This window comes from Schistosoma haematobium, chromosome 4 (assembly GCF_000699445.3).
Source record: "Schistosoma haematobium chromosome 4, whole genome shotgun sequence".
NCBI lineage: Eukaryota > Metazoa > Platyhelminthes > Trematoda > Strigeidida > Schistosomatidae > Schistosoma > Schistosoma haematobium.
In genome coordinates this window covers 44615591-44629555 of record NC_067199.1, presented here as the reverse complement: position 1 = coordinate 44629555, position 13965 = coordinate 44615591, and the positions used below count along the sequence as shown (strand labels likewise).

General features: G+C 35.6%; 1 protein-coding gene across 2 annotated transcripts in view; it reads left to right on the top strand.

The window, feature by feature from the left end:
* The window catches only part of SGSM2_4 (Small G protein signaling modulator 2), a 99918-nt gene that overhangs the window by 23793 nt on the left and 62160 nt on the right, over positions 1 to 13965 (top strand). For both annotated transcript variants that reach the window (XM_051216529.1, XM_051216530.1), the window contains one exon: positions 10555 to 10650. In XM_051216529.1, coding sequence (XP_051067127.1) covers positions 10555 to 10650 — 96 coding nt within the window. The remainder of the gene's footprint in view (positions 1 to 10554; positions 10651 to 13965) is intronic.

Genomic DNA, 13965 nt, shown 5'->3' with positions numbered 1-13965 from the left:
TCTAAGTAATAATGAAGAGAAAATGTTCACTTTCATAAGCTAAAATGTACAATTTGCTATAGTTGTATGTCAGTTACTCATATTATACGTTTTAATATTATGCGAACTGACTGAAAACATTGATGCTTCGTGTAAAAAAACTAAGGAGGACTGTTTAATGTTTATGGGAGACAACTGCACTGTACTTGGTTCACAGATATAACATCAGTTTATAGTCTTAACAGCTAAAGCATTAAACGAATATCCCAAATGGAATCCCAATTATGAAAGAATTTCTTTGAAAATTGAATAGCCAGTACCTCTATTCTTAAAACTTCAATTCAACCTGGGTCTGGCTAACTATGTCCTAGATTATAGATTTGCAAAGACAATCAACAAAACATTTTGCGTAACCAACCTTGTATTGATATCAGTGATACTCAAACAAATAATCAGTTACCTGAGTTAACCTCCTTAATGTGCATCTACAAATTCAGCTGGTGACTTGTGCCATGAAGTCATTGACAAGTGGACTGAGCCATGTTGGTAGGTGTAGACTACCTGGTTGGGTACCGCGAGATGACAGCAATCGATGGTTATAGACCTTGAATGATATGGCTCAAAATCTTTTGCAATGGCGCAGGTGCATCCACTCTTTGTGTTCTCCCGAATTCTAATCTCCTGGATTATTCTTGTCCCTTTTTTTCTTTCCAAACTCTAATCTTTCCGATTACTGCTTATGCTCTTACTAACTCTATCACTACGGAATTTGAGTCGACGACTGCATCTCTGTGCTAATGTGGTGTGGCAACTCGAACTGATATACGTACGTACGAAGTTCTACGTTGTTAATGACTGACTTATATGGCAGAAGCTATAGGGATCGAAACCCACAACCCTAGTTTATTTGTTCAGAAAAATTCATAAAACCCTTTCTTATCCTACCTTAAGCAGATATGGCTAAATAAGCGATTTTAATAATCTTTTCACATCCGGTGTTTGTTTATTATTTTTTCTCTCTTTTCGTTTATATTCTTCAATAGTTAATTATTATAATAATTAAGATCATTAGTCAATTGAAGCTAGACCACCATGAAAAACCTGAAAGCACTGAACGGCCATTTCGTCCTATTGTGGGACTCCTCATCAGTGCGTATCCACGATCCCACCTTGCGAAATTCGAACCTAGAATCTATTCGATATTAACAAACTTCTTAGTATGTAATTTGGTGATTATACGTTTAAAGTCCACTTATCTAAGTTTGACCTACTTCCTTGAATATCATTTGCACTACAATGGTTTCTGTATTAAAAACAAACTTCCATGCCTTTCGTCTGATGAAATGAATAGTTTTACAAAGGAAGCTTTTTGTTATTAGTTCTTGAATATTAATATAAAACATAGTAATCTCTTCTCTCCTATTCATCTTATCTTCGATCTTTGAGCGTTGATAATTTTACCTAGTACTAGCCACATGGTCTATCATTTCTTATTGATGAATGTCAGTTGATCAGATTTATAATATTGTTTACCTGAAAGGTATACTAACTCAACTGAATTCGTAAGATGTCTTCAAAGTGTTCTCATAGGTCAATCTCCCAGGATAATAATGTATATACCTATATTAATGAAATGTAGGAGATTATAGTGAACTGCACTAATTCTAGTCATTTCATTTAAACAACTGTTCTTCTAGATGAAGTTGATTTTGATGGGACATTGTTTATTCAATCATCAACGGTGATTAGAATTAAAGAGGTCATAATTTGAAAAAAAGATGAAGTTGTTCTTCAATCACATGGTAAATGATAACAAATATACGAGTCCCAAATAGGACGAAACGCGCGTCCTGGATTCCACTGCTAGCCATTATCCATCATTGCTTACAAAAAGCTTGTGAATTAAGGCGATATCGAGGCATACGCACAGTATGCACATATGCCGATAACAGACTGATCAATTGCGGTCTTAAACATCAATGGGAACATACATGCCAAATAATACCAAGTGAATATACCCTCCAGTTTACAAAATAATCCGTTGATAGTTGAAGCGACAAATGTCACATATCATCAATGCATACAACATCAGTTATTACTGAATAAGCAAAAAATGGTCACGAGTGTTTCAACCAAATGGTCATCTTCGTGAACAAAACAATACCAATTTTATGTAGGCGATATATACAATTATAAAGCTCTACTGATTGATCAAAAACACTACTCAGATTTTTAAGCAAAGATGAATAGTGGATAGCAGTGGAATCCAGGACACGCGTTTCGTTCTATTCGAGACTCGTCATGTGCTTGCGTCCCAGAGTTGACGTTTAATCTGAGACTCCAACGCAATACCGTTCGCTTCAAACACCATCGTGTTATCCACTTTGCTACTGAGTCCTGATAGTCATCTATTTGTGCAATGAGGTGAAGTTGAAATTCACTTGATGTTGTTTTACTTGTATCTTCCTATTGTTATTTAAGACGGAAATGGGAAAATACAAGTAAAACAACACCATGTGAATTTCTACTCAAATTTGCTATGAGAAGAGATTTATTATGAACCATAGGGTCAACGGAAAGCATAGTATGCTTGACAAGGCATTTGCGTAGATTGAGAACTAAGTGAGAGATAAAGGCCATTTTTAGAGCTGACCACAAATAGATTTGAATGTATTCTTGTCATGGTGTACGAGAACACATGTGTTTGAACACTAAATTACGGAACATCTTAATAAATTCTGAGAATCATACAGTAAATAATTCATTTGTAAAATGTCATCAGTCGTCTCAAACTTCACTGTTCATTCGTTTCCACATTATTCATTCTCTGTTCTCTTTCTCTTTCCTTCGATATTCTTAACCTTTTGCCACCTTACTTACTTACTTACGCCTGTTACTCCTCTTGAAGGAGCATAGGCCGCTCACCAGCATTCTGCATCCAACCCTGTCCTAGGCAATCCTTTCCAGCTCCTTCCAGTTGTTATTCATCCTTTTCATATCTGCTTCTATTATCCGAGGTAATGTGTTTTTTGGCCTTGCTCTTTTCCGCTTCCCTTCAGGATTCCAAGTTAGGGCTTGCCTCGCAATGCAGTTTGATGATTTGCGTAATGTATGTCCAGTTCATTCCCATCGTCTTTTCCTAATTTCTTCTTCAGCTGGAAGCTGGATTGTTCTCTCCTACAGAAGGCTATTGCTGATGGTATCCGGCCAATGGATGTTCAGTATCTTGCGTAGACAACTATTTAGAAATACATGTACCTTCTTGATGATTGTTGTAGTAGTTCTCCAAGTTTCAGCTCCATACAGTAGAACTGCCTTGACGTTCGTATTGAAGATTCTCACTTTGATATTGGTTGACAGACAGTTGTTTTGAGTTCCGTATATTCTTCAATTGTAGGAATGAGACCCTTGCTTTGTCAATCCTCACCTTTACATCTGCATCTGAACCTCCTTGTTCATCGATGATGCTTTCCAGGTATGTGAAGGATTTCACATCTTCCAGAGTTTCGCCATCAAGAGTGATTGGATTGCTGTTCTCCGCTTTGAATTTGAGGACCCTGGTTTTCTCTTTGTGTATACTGAGGCTTACTGATGCAGAGACTGCTGCTACACTGGCTGTCTTCATTTGCATCTGTTCGTGTGTACGCGATAGGAGGGCCCGGTCATCTGCAAAGTCCAAATCGTCTAACTGGTTCTGAGCTGTCCATTGTATGCCGTGTTTTCCCTCTGATGTTGAGGTCTTCATAATCCAGTCGACGACCAGAAGAAAGGGGAAGGTATCGAATAGACAGCCTTGTCTGACTCCGGTCCTTACTTGGAATGCATCTGTCAGCTGTCCTCCATGCACGACCTTCCACTGTAGTCCGTCGTATGAGTTCCGGATAATGTTGACAATCTTCTTAGGAACTCCATAGTGTCTAAGAAGTTTCCATAATGTCCTCCTATCTACACTGTCAAATGCTTTTTCGTAATCAATGAAGTTAATGCATAGTGACGAGTTCCACTCAACTGATTGTTTGACGATGATCCATAGTGTCGTAATTTGGTCTGTGCACGACCGATCCTTACGGAATCCAGCTTGTTGATCTCGAAGTTGGGCGTCTACTGCATATTTCATCCGATTCAGCAAAACTCTGTTGAAGACTTTCCCTGGTATTGACAGTAGTGTAATGCCTCTGTAGTTTTCACGTTTGCTCAGGTCTCCTTTCTTTGGAATCTTGACGAGGTGTCCTTCTTTTCAGTCCTTTGGCATTTATTCCTCCTCCCAAATCTTTTTGAACAAAGGGTAAAGCATGCTTGTGGTTACTTCGACGTCTGACTTCAGTGCTTCAGCTGGTATGTTGTTGGGTCCTGCTGCTTTCCCGTTCTTGATTTGTCTGACGGCCATTCTGATTTCTTCCGTCGTTGGTGGGTTGACATCTATAGGAAGATCTGTGTGTGCTGCTTCGATGTCCGGTGGATTCATTGGAGCCGGCCTATTCAGGAGTTCCTCGAAGTATTCTACCCATCTGTTACGCTGTTGTTGAATTTCAGTGATTGGCCTGCCTTCTTTGTCTTTGACCGGTCTCTCTGGTTTACTGTATTTCCCTGCTAGTTTCTTCGTTGTATCGTGAAGCTGTTTCATATTTCCTTCTCTAGCAGCTTTTTCTGCCGTCGTTGCTAGTTCTTCCACGTATTTTTTCTTGTCGGCTCTAATGCTCCTCTTCACTTGCTTGTTTGCTTCTATGTATTCAGCTTGTGCTTGGACTTTCTCTGCTCGTGTTCGGCTGTTGTTAATTGCTGCCGATGATATATACTACTTATATCTATCAACAACAGTAGCACCCACTTCACCATTATTGTATCCGGTATTGTTATATATATTTATGCATAAATAACAGCAATTTTACGTGTGGTTTCTGCATTTTTAAAGAGAATACAATTGATGTATAGTTAGTATTACAGCCTTTCTAACGCATATTATATGTCACTACATTAATTAGTTTTATACTTTGGCATAAGTTAAGTTTGGTACTCATTTATATAAATTTGCAATGACTGTAAATATGATGTAGGTCGTTATAATCGATCAGCGTTTGTTAGTAATTCAGCGAGATCAGATAATACATTAATCAACATAATTCTAAGTATGTTGGCAAATAATTATGCTAAATGTAGTAGTAATATAGATAGCAAATCAAAATAAAGTACGTAGTATTACTCTACCAATGAATTAATGTATATATAAGAGACCGATAAGTCCTGGGTTTGAATCCCACGGGAAGGGATCGTCGATGAGCAATGCTGAGGAGTCCCATAGTAGGACAAGTGGTTCCATGTTTTCTATGATGGTCTAGTTTCAATTAACTTATGAACTTAACTATTGAATTACTATAATATCCATAAAAACCCTTTCTGATAATATAAGTTTGTCAATATATAGGGACATGGACCTGTCCAGAAATAGAAATTATTCTTACTATTAGTTGGACAGTATGAAAGGCAATATTATTTGATGGTGAACATAATCTTGATCGTTTAAGATAATCAGTATAGGAACTGTTTTCAGTTGATTACGTTACACCTAGATCATTTCGATTATTATAGTCTATAATGATACTTATTACTTAGAATCACTTGTACATGATTTTCAGTACATATTTCCTTGACCGAAAGATCCAAGTAAAACAGTTTCTATTTTCCTGTAGTATGAAATTGATACATCTTATATATAAATGTGTGTGATATTGACTAAGAGATGATTAATTTATGCATGAAAATTTACAATTGACTGATCATTGGATGGTAATCCATGTCATGTATGTCAGATCGAATCCTATTGACCAAGTTGTAATGTGGCCGATAGTCTAGATGACTCAACATTGCATGCACTATGCTGAGATAAGGTGGTGGTTGGAGATAGTCAACAGAAAACGCTGAACCAAGGTTTCATGTGACTTGGCACTTGCCAGCAAGGTGTACCTATAATCTTGAGGGAACTGATACTCCCTGACGAATTCGATCCCTTATCCTCCAGCTTCACAATCAGATACGTTAACACTGAGCTATGAAAGCTACAACTGACGTCTTGTAGGATTGAGATGTATTTGCAATTGATTAATCATTGAGTGGTGTTCATTTTCATGTATGTCATGTTCTTCTTAGTGCAAATTGAATCCTATCGACCAAATTACAATGTAGTCACTAGTCTAGATGACTCGACATTGCATGTACTATGTTGAAAATTAAACAATACATTACTATCTATTGTATATTTGTATTGAAGCTTAGTTACATTCATTGTTAAGGTATATTTACCACCTTCACATATATGTGATACTATCAATTCAATATAACATGAAATAAACATGATACTCTTGAATACGGATATCGAACCCCGTTCATACTTAGTTCAATGAAGTAAATATTGATTAAAATATCTTTTTTTCTTTGTTGACCTTAAACTAGTTACTATAGTACTTCATGGTGAAAAAAGAAAAAAAAAAGAGAATATTAAGCATCAATTATCATTCATGGTGAATTGCCTTATAAGAAGTTGACAATTATTCAGTAGTGAGATATACTTATTATTCTAATGAACAGTAATTCTATTGATAAAATGAACTTAACTTACATTGAAGTGAATTCAGATCAAGCACTGGTAGATAATATATCTGTAGCTGGTTTATATAACTTACATATATTTGATAAATTATTCCTGTTAACCCTCTTGGAGGAGTATGGGATACATATTAGGATTCTCCAACCAATTCTGTTTTGGTCAGTCAGTCAATCAGTTAGCTACAAGGTTAGTTCAAGCACATATGTGCATTGATTCAAGTTGCCATACATCATTATCACAACAAGATGAACACCGGATTCATAGAAGTAGTTAATTCAGTAGTGGTAATATATAAAAGAAAGATTGTATATAAGGACGTAGTAAAGGATGAAAGAATTAGTTCGTAGTTTGAAGGAAGACCGCCTTCATAATTCTGACAGCACTCAAGACCACTGTATTCATAATTGTGTTTTGGGCAATTCTTCCTAGTTGTTGTCTATCCTTTTGATATCTGCTTCTGATTTTTTGGCCCTCCTCTTTTTCCGTTTCCCTTCAAAATTCCAAGTTAGGGCTTGTCTCGTGATGCAGTTTGGTGATTTCCTTAACGTATGTCTTATCCACTTCCAACGCCTTTTTCCTAATTTCCTCTTCAGTTGAAAGCTGGTTTGTTCTTCCCAGCAGTAGACTGTCGATCAGTAGACATTGAGTATCTTGTGTAGACAATTGTTCATGAATAGTTGTACGTTTTTGATGATGGTTGTAGTAGTTCTCTACATTTCAGCTCCGTAGAGTAGGATCCGTACCTTCACATATTACATAGTAATCTGATTACAGATCACAGATTAGTAATATATTTTTATGGTTCATTAACTGTCAGCACTATTTACTGTATTCATGGTACATTTACGCTTTAATTGCCATGTTTATTAACATTGTGATTCATATAAGCAGAGATGGATGATGATTACCAGTGCAATCCAAGATGAACGTTTCGTCCTATATGATTGATAAATTGGTAAATTAAGGAGATTTCCATTAAACTATAGAAAAATTAAGAGCAGCCGATTTTCAATTCGTACAGTTGACCTCAATTTAAACTTGTCAGTAATGATGTGATGTGTACTACTGATGCCCAATAGATATAAGTAGTATGTATCACCAAATGAAAGTGAAATACCTGACAGCAGTAGATTAAGATGATCGAAGAAAGCAGAGAGTGATTAGTGTAGAAATGAAGGAACAATAACGTCTGAAACAATTAATTGACATGTTACAAATGAATTATCGTTTGTATGGTTCTCAGATCTTTCAAGCTGTAGTGAATGTTTCTGCTGTCACTATAAAGTTACATCAAGAAAAAAAACAAAAAAAAACTGAATTTGTCCTTATTGCATAGCGACATTCTATTCGTTACTACTATCAGCTGCTTTACAACTTCCACTATACACTGTTGCCAAGCTCAGTTACTGATTGACAGGATTAGATGCACAAATAACTATATCGTTATTATATACTGGTCAAGGACATAGACTAATGAATAGTCATAATCAATGATTGGTTTATGTCTTGTTAAATAATTTTAAAGTCATATTTCATTAGCTATTATAACGAAGTTTTCATAGTTGAATTCGTGACTTCATCTAAGCTAGACCACCATTGAAAGCCTGAAAGCACTCAACAGCCGTTTCGTCCTAGTATGACACTCCTCAGCAGTTCGTATCCACAATTCCACACATGACACTCGAACCAAGTAATTATTCAAAATCATTGATTTACAATATCTCATCGAGTAGGCAAATTCATGGATAATACTCAATTCATTCGACAATGTAGTACACTTTCTACAATGAATAGATTCATTAGGATAGTATGAGACAATGGATGTAAATCTCTTCTGACAGACATCGTGTCAAACCGAGATAATTAATTAGAAATGAGAGAAGTCATGACTCACTAATAAGCATTTGTGATTTTATAAAATTCACAGAGGGGTGATTGTTTTGTTGGTGTGCGTGTGTGTGTATGTGTGCGTGTGTGAGTGTGAGTGTATGTGTACGTGCATACATGTGATATTCAGTGACAGTGATAGTGATAGATAGTGTAACGTTGAGTGATGTTGTGTTGGATGTTACTTGTGTTGGAAAATATAATTAGTATGTAAGACGAATTGGAAGTGGATTGCATAGCAACACAAGATTGAGAAGATCGAATTGAAGTGAACGCGAATATAAACAGAGAGTAATTGTAATAACAAGAGGAATGAGGGAACGATGAAATTTGTGAGAGACAACTGATTGGAGATGTGCAAATGAAGTATTTGATGCATAGTTTTCATATTTTAAGAAGATACTGTAATTTTGCACTAAATTATAGATTGATCTTTCCCCCCTCAGATCTTGTTTACTACAACGTAACAAAGATGAATGAGTGTAAATTGAATGACGATTGAAATAGAATAGAGAATGTCGTGTGAGAGCATGCAGAACAATTACATGACATTGAAAGCAGTGGTTTACTAACGAAAATCATTCGATCCCTATTCAATAGATTGTATGTTCGAGTCCTGTCTCATCTACTATAGTTTAAACACTCATGTAGTATTATCAGCCTTCACATTCTATTAAAAGATTTCTCGAATCTGAGTAAGTCGGTCTGTTGTATTCCACATAGAGCTTAGCACCAATGTACATCAGTCCATTGTACACCATATCAGTACAATCGAATGAAATCACCATGATGTGTGTCAGACTAATAGGAATGATAACAGTGTCGATGTTAATAAAAACGATCTGTTATAGATAATACGAATGGAGAAATTGGGATGAATGGAAGACAGTTATTGAATGCATGTGTGGTATTATGGTCGATTTTGAGACGTTGGCATATCAAACTACTGCTTTGTGATTATTTCACAGATATTAACGAAGTAGTCCGCACTTACTAATATGGCACATATAAATAATCACCGACTAGTACTGCTATATATATATACATATAAATATATATTCCGATAAGAATAATAATTACAGAATTCACGCCAGTTTACAATCATTGTCAACTTGATATAAATAGTAACGTTAAATATCGAAAACAAACATGTGATATAAGATTGTTTTAATTTTACTAGTTGTAAAATTGTTTAGGTTGTACATTTACTTTAATGTAATGCATCGATTGGGAACTTTTATCTTATTCTTAGTTGGATATCCTGTGGATTTATGAACGATGTATTTAAGGTCATTTCTTTTGCCATCACAAATTATTTATATTGAAATGATGAATCGATTGATATTAGATCACTATTGAAAACCTGGAATTGCTGAATGGCCGTTTCGTCCTATTGTGGCACTCCTAAGCAATGCATATCCACCAATCTGCTCGCCTGATTCGAACTCAGTGCGTTCAGTCTTGCGCGCAAACGCTTAACCTTTAGATCACTGACATGGTATCCTACCATGGTAACGTTTAATCTTAACCAATCCACAAAATTGCGCGACCATCTTCAATTATACTGATGTAGATACCTTTATCTACCCGTCACGGATTAGCTCCACTGATCACGGTTTCTCACTAGAACTGCGAGAATTTACAGATAAATTAATTCATTTAGAGAGATGATTTAGAATGAGTTTGTTTCACTAATGACAATGAGTTTCTGCATATTGAATTACTTGACTGAATGTAAACGATAGTTTATTAAGCATTTTTCAGGTGAAGATTCGATTGAGTTTGAGTCTCCACTTCCACAAAGGATCGAGCTCAAGTTTTTTATATCTGGAATGTGTAATCAATTCCAAGAATTCGAAGTGTTGATCATTTTTCTACAAATTCGAAACATAATTCATCCTGCTACTACCACTACTACTACTACTACTACTACTACTACTACTACTACTACTACCACCACTACCACTACTACTACCACCACCACCACCACTACTACTACTGCTACTTCTCCAGTAATCCCTGTTCTTTATTTGTTCATTATGCAGATTACAATGAATCAAAATCTATTCTTTTGTTTCCATTTTTAGTCGTCCTGATACATTCTTTCAAAATTTTTGGATTCGTGTTGGTATCTATGAAAAAGTATTAGATAAAATTGTCAAATTTTTAGCTGATAATACATTGTAAGTTGATATTATTACTTATGATATGGTTTGTTTTTAATTAAGGGGGGGGGTTAGGGTTCACATCAGTCATACCAGTGTATGTACATGAACGAGTTGTTATGATGAAATTGTTTTTTTTAAATTCTCTATATCCAGTTACCTAACGGGGAATCCGGCGAGATTATAATCTATGGATGACCTTTGAGTGACCCTGTAGTGGCCTTGAGAATGTCCATCTAATTACTAGGTCCAAATGAAGGTTATAAACCAATGTGAAGTATAAGGATTCTAATTTACAGTTGATAGTTAGGGTTAGGAATTAGATTTATGGGTTTTCATCATGAAATGACATCAGCTATAAAGCCAAGACTCTATTTAGCCAAATGGATGAGTGAATAGTACACATTCATAATCACGTCTTACATTAAACACAGGATCTAACAATCTCGCTGTTAACACTTACTCTTTACATTATTGATTCTATATCAGTTGCTATACATTCAGTATTTAGATCAATTTATATCTTAAATCAGATTAATTAGAAGACCAATAGTATGACAAGACGATTATTACATAATCCAGAATGTTTTTAGTGGACGTCATCTTTATTTGAATAGAGTTTTTACAGTTGTATTCAACACTATACTTTTAATCTTGAATGATTCCAGTGCTATACTAATAGTAAAAACAATAAGTTGAAGAATATCACCACAGAAATATTTCACTTCCGTTGTATGCGCATCTACGATCCTGCCCCGCGAGGTGTGAACCCAGGACCTATCACTCATGTGAGCGAACGCTTCGAATCTCATGGAGCGGGATCGTGGATGTGCACTGCTGAAGTCCCACAATATGACAAAACGGCTGTTCAGGGCTTCCAGGTTCTCTATTGTAGTCTAGCTTCAATTGACTCATGAATTCAATCCTTTATTATACAAAGTGTAAAAGTAGTTTCATAATTGAGTTGTTTAACTTTCAATCGGCGTGTTGCAAGCGGTAATCATCTTCCTCCTACTTAAATCTAGTTATCCAAGTAGCATATTAGATTCTCACATAAAAATTACTCTTTAAAGTTGATGATATTAAGCCATAATTGATCAATTCAAACACGAGTTCCCAAGGTTTTAGTGAAAAGCTGTGATTGTTGAAGTTTAGCCATGTTGGAAACGAGATAGTCATTTCTACTGACTTTGAATATACTTCACATTGAAATTCTATTGAATTTCAATTGAGTGGTCTAGAGTTACCATAGTTTATGAATGTTATGAAGATTCTAAAACTCAGTTCTTAGTGAAGTTATATGTACAATTCTGAAGAATGTCATGATGCGATGAAACAATCGTCCAGCACTCAGTGGTTAATAATAGTTATCCAGTTGACATGTAGAATATAATCCAGAGAAAACGTTGGCTAATATAAGATCATGAAGGTCTATACCATTTTTTAAACAAAGCAAACAGTTCTTATGTTGGGGATGTTAGATCCCCAGAAGTCACTTGGTAAATACTTTAATTTTATAATTTTATTTTGAAAATTTAAATTTTCTTGTTTTCGCGCTAAAAGCACACTTTTCACGTTCATGTCGTATTTCCCACTTGGGAGAATGTTCAACTCTATTAGTGCGTTATGTATTTTTAGTATGCTATTTTTGCTACCTTTTCCAAGGACAGTTTTATGCTGTATATATACGTTTGATTGGTGTCTGTTATGATTCACTCGTGCTGTTGGCTTACGGAATAAACTTTCCCGTTCGAAGCTTGGACTTCTTCCTCTAGTTAGTGGGGCTAGGACGCATCAAATAGCTAGCTTATTGGTCTACGGTCACAAGTCTTTGTCCACTACAATGAGGTTTATGTATATTGATAAAGACTGACTAACTGGAGTCCGCATTTCGGTGAGGTAAACCCAATCACTTGATTTTAGTATTAATCAAACTTCAAGTACCTCTTAAATTCACCAGAACTATTTCAATCAAATGGTTAGATTAACATCAATGGATGTTACCAAAGGCCTGGAACTGTATCATAACACCAAGACGTCAGAACAAAGAAGCTTATTATTATTATTATTAATGGCTTTATTGAATATTATATTTTTGGCGCAAGATAGAATTCTCAGCACAAAGTATTCCAACAAGTTTCCTTATTTCTTGATCGACCCTTGAGATAAATATTGAGTGGTCTTCAGTTAGATGTTAGCAAATCAACAATCGACATGTGAATAATGTATATTATTTTCAACGGGTACTGCTGTCAGTAACCACGATGTTACTGATTGAGCTCTTATGTAACTTGTACGCAGTGAAATGTCGTAAACTCTTCACAAACGCACCTAAGTGGGTTATAAGACTAATGGACATAATGATATGTTAAAGCGTTTAGCGTTTTTTTAGCGAGTTAGTTTTCTACGGGATGGGGTCGCTAACACCATGCCCAACCCTCCTCCTTTATCCGGGCTTGGGACCAGCAGTAGCCCCCGCAAGGAATCCAGGTGGAGTTAATGATGTGTTAAAACAAACGAGAAAACAGATAAGTTGTTGAAATATCCAGATGACAGGAACAGTTGGGCCAGATATTCAAGTAGGTCGCCTTGAATCATAAGTGGTTTACATCAACCTGTTATCAGGTTAATGGGTTATAAACAGGATGACATGAATGTTTAGCTCTGATCAGTTTCCTTGTGATTACACATAATTGATCTCGGTCTTAACACAAAACCATCTAAGGGAAATTAATATTATATAATAATGTTGAATGTAATCTTGAATAAAGCCAGTCGATTAACTGTCGTGTCATGAAGACTTTCTTTAGACTCATTTGTTTGTTGCCGTTGTTGTTGTAATCACCTACTTGTCTTTTAGTGTAAATTAGTTAAAAGAAAACAAATTGTATCTATCTAGTACTTGCTCTCTCTCTCTCTCTCACACACACACACACACACTTCAAATGGTCACATTACACTCTTAATACATTTACATAGATTCATGTTAGAAATAGAAAGTGATCGATAATTCATTAGTTTTATGCCAATTTTAATACTGTACAAATGAAAACTCAGTTTTGGAAACCTTTTTTTCTAAGGTTTATATTACACATAGGCTATATCTAGGATAGGCTATCCGTTTATCTTAGCACCTCATATGAAAGTCTTCAGCAGTATAAACTGATGATCTGAATATGAATTGAACTTAAGAAATCTGAACTTGGTGATAGATTTGTTATCTTAAAATCATTGAGTTGGTACTGAATGATCTATATTTCTAACTTCGGTAAATTTGTGAAATCCTACGAGTTTAGACATCATGAACAAAGTGTTTACCTAGAACACCAGGAG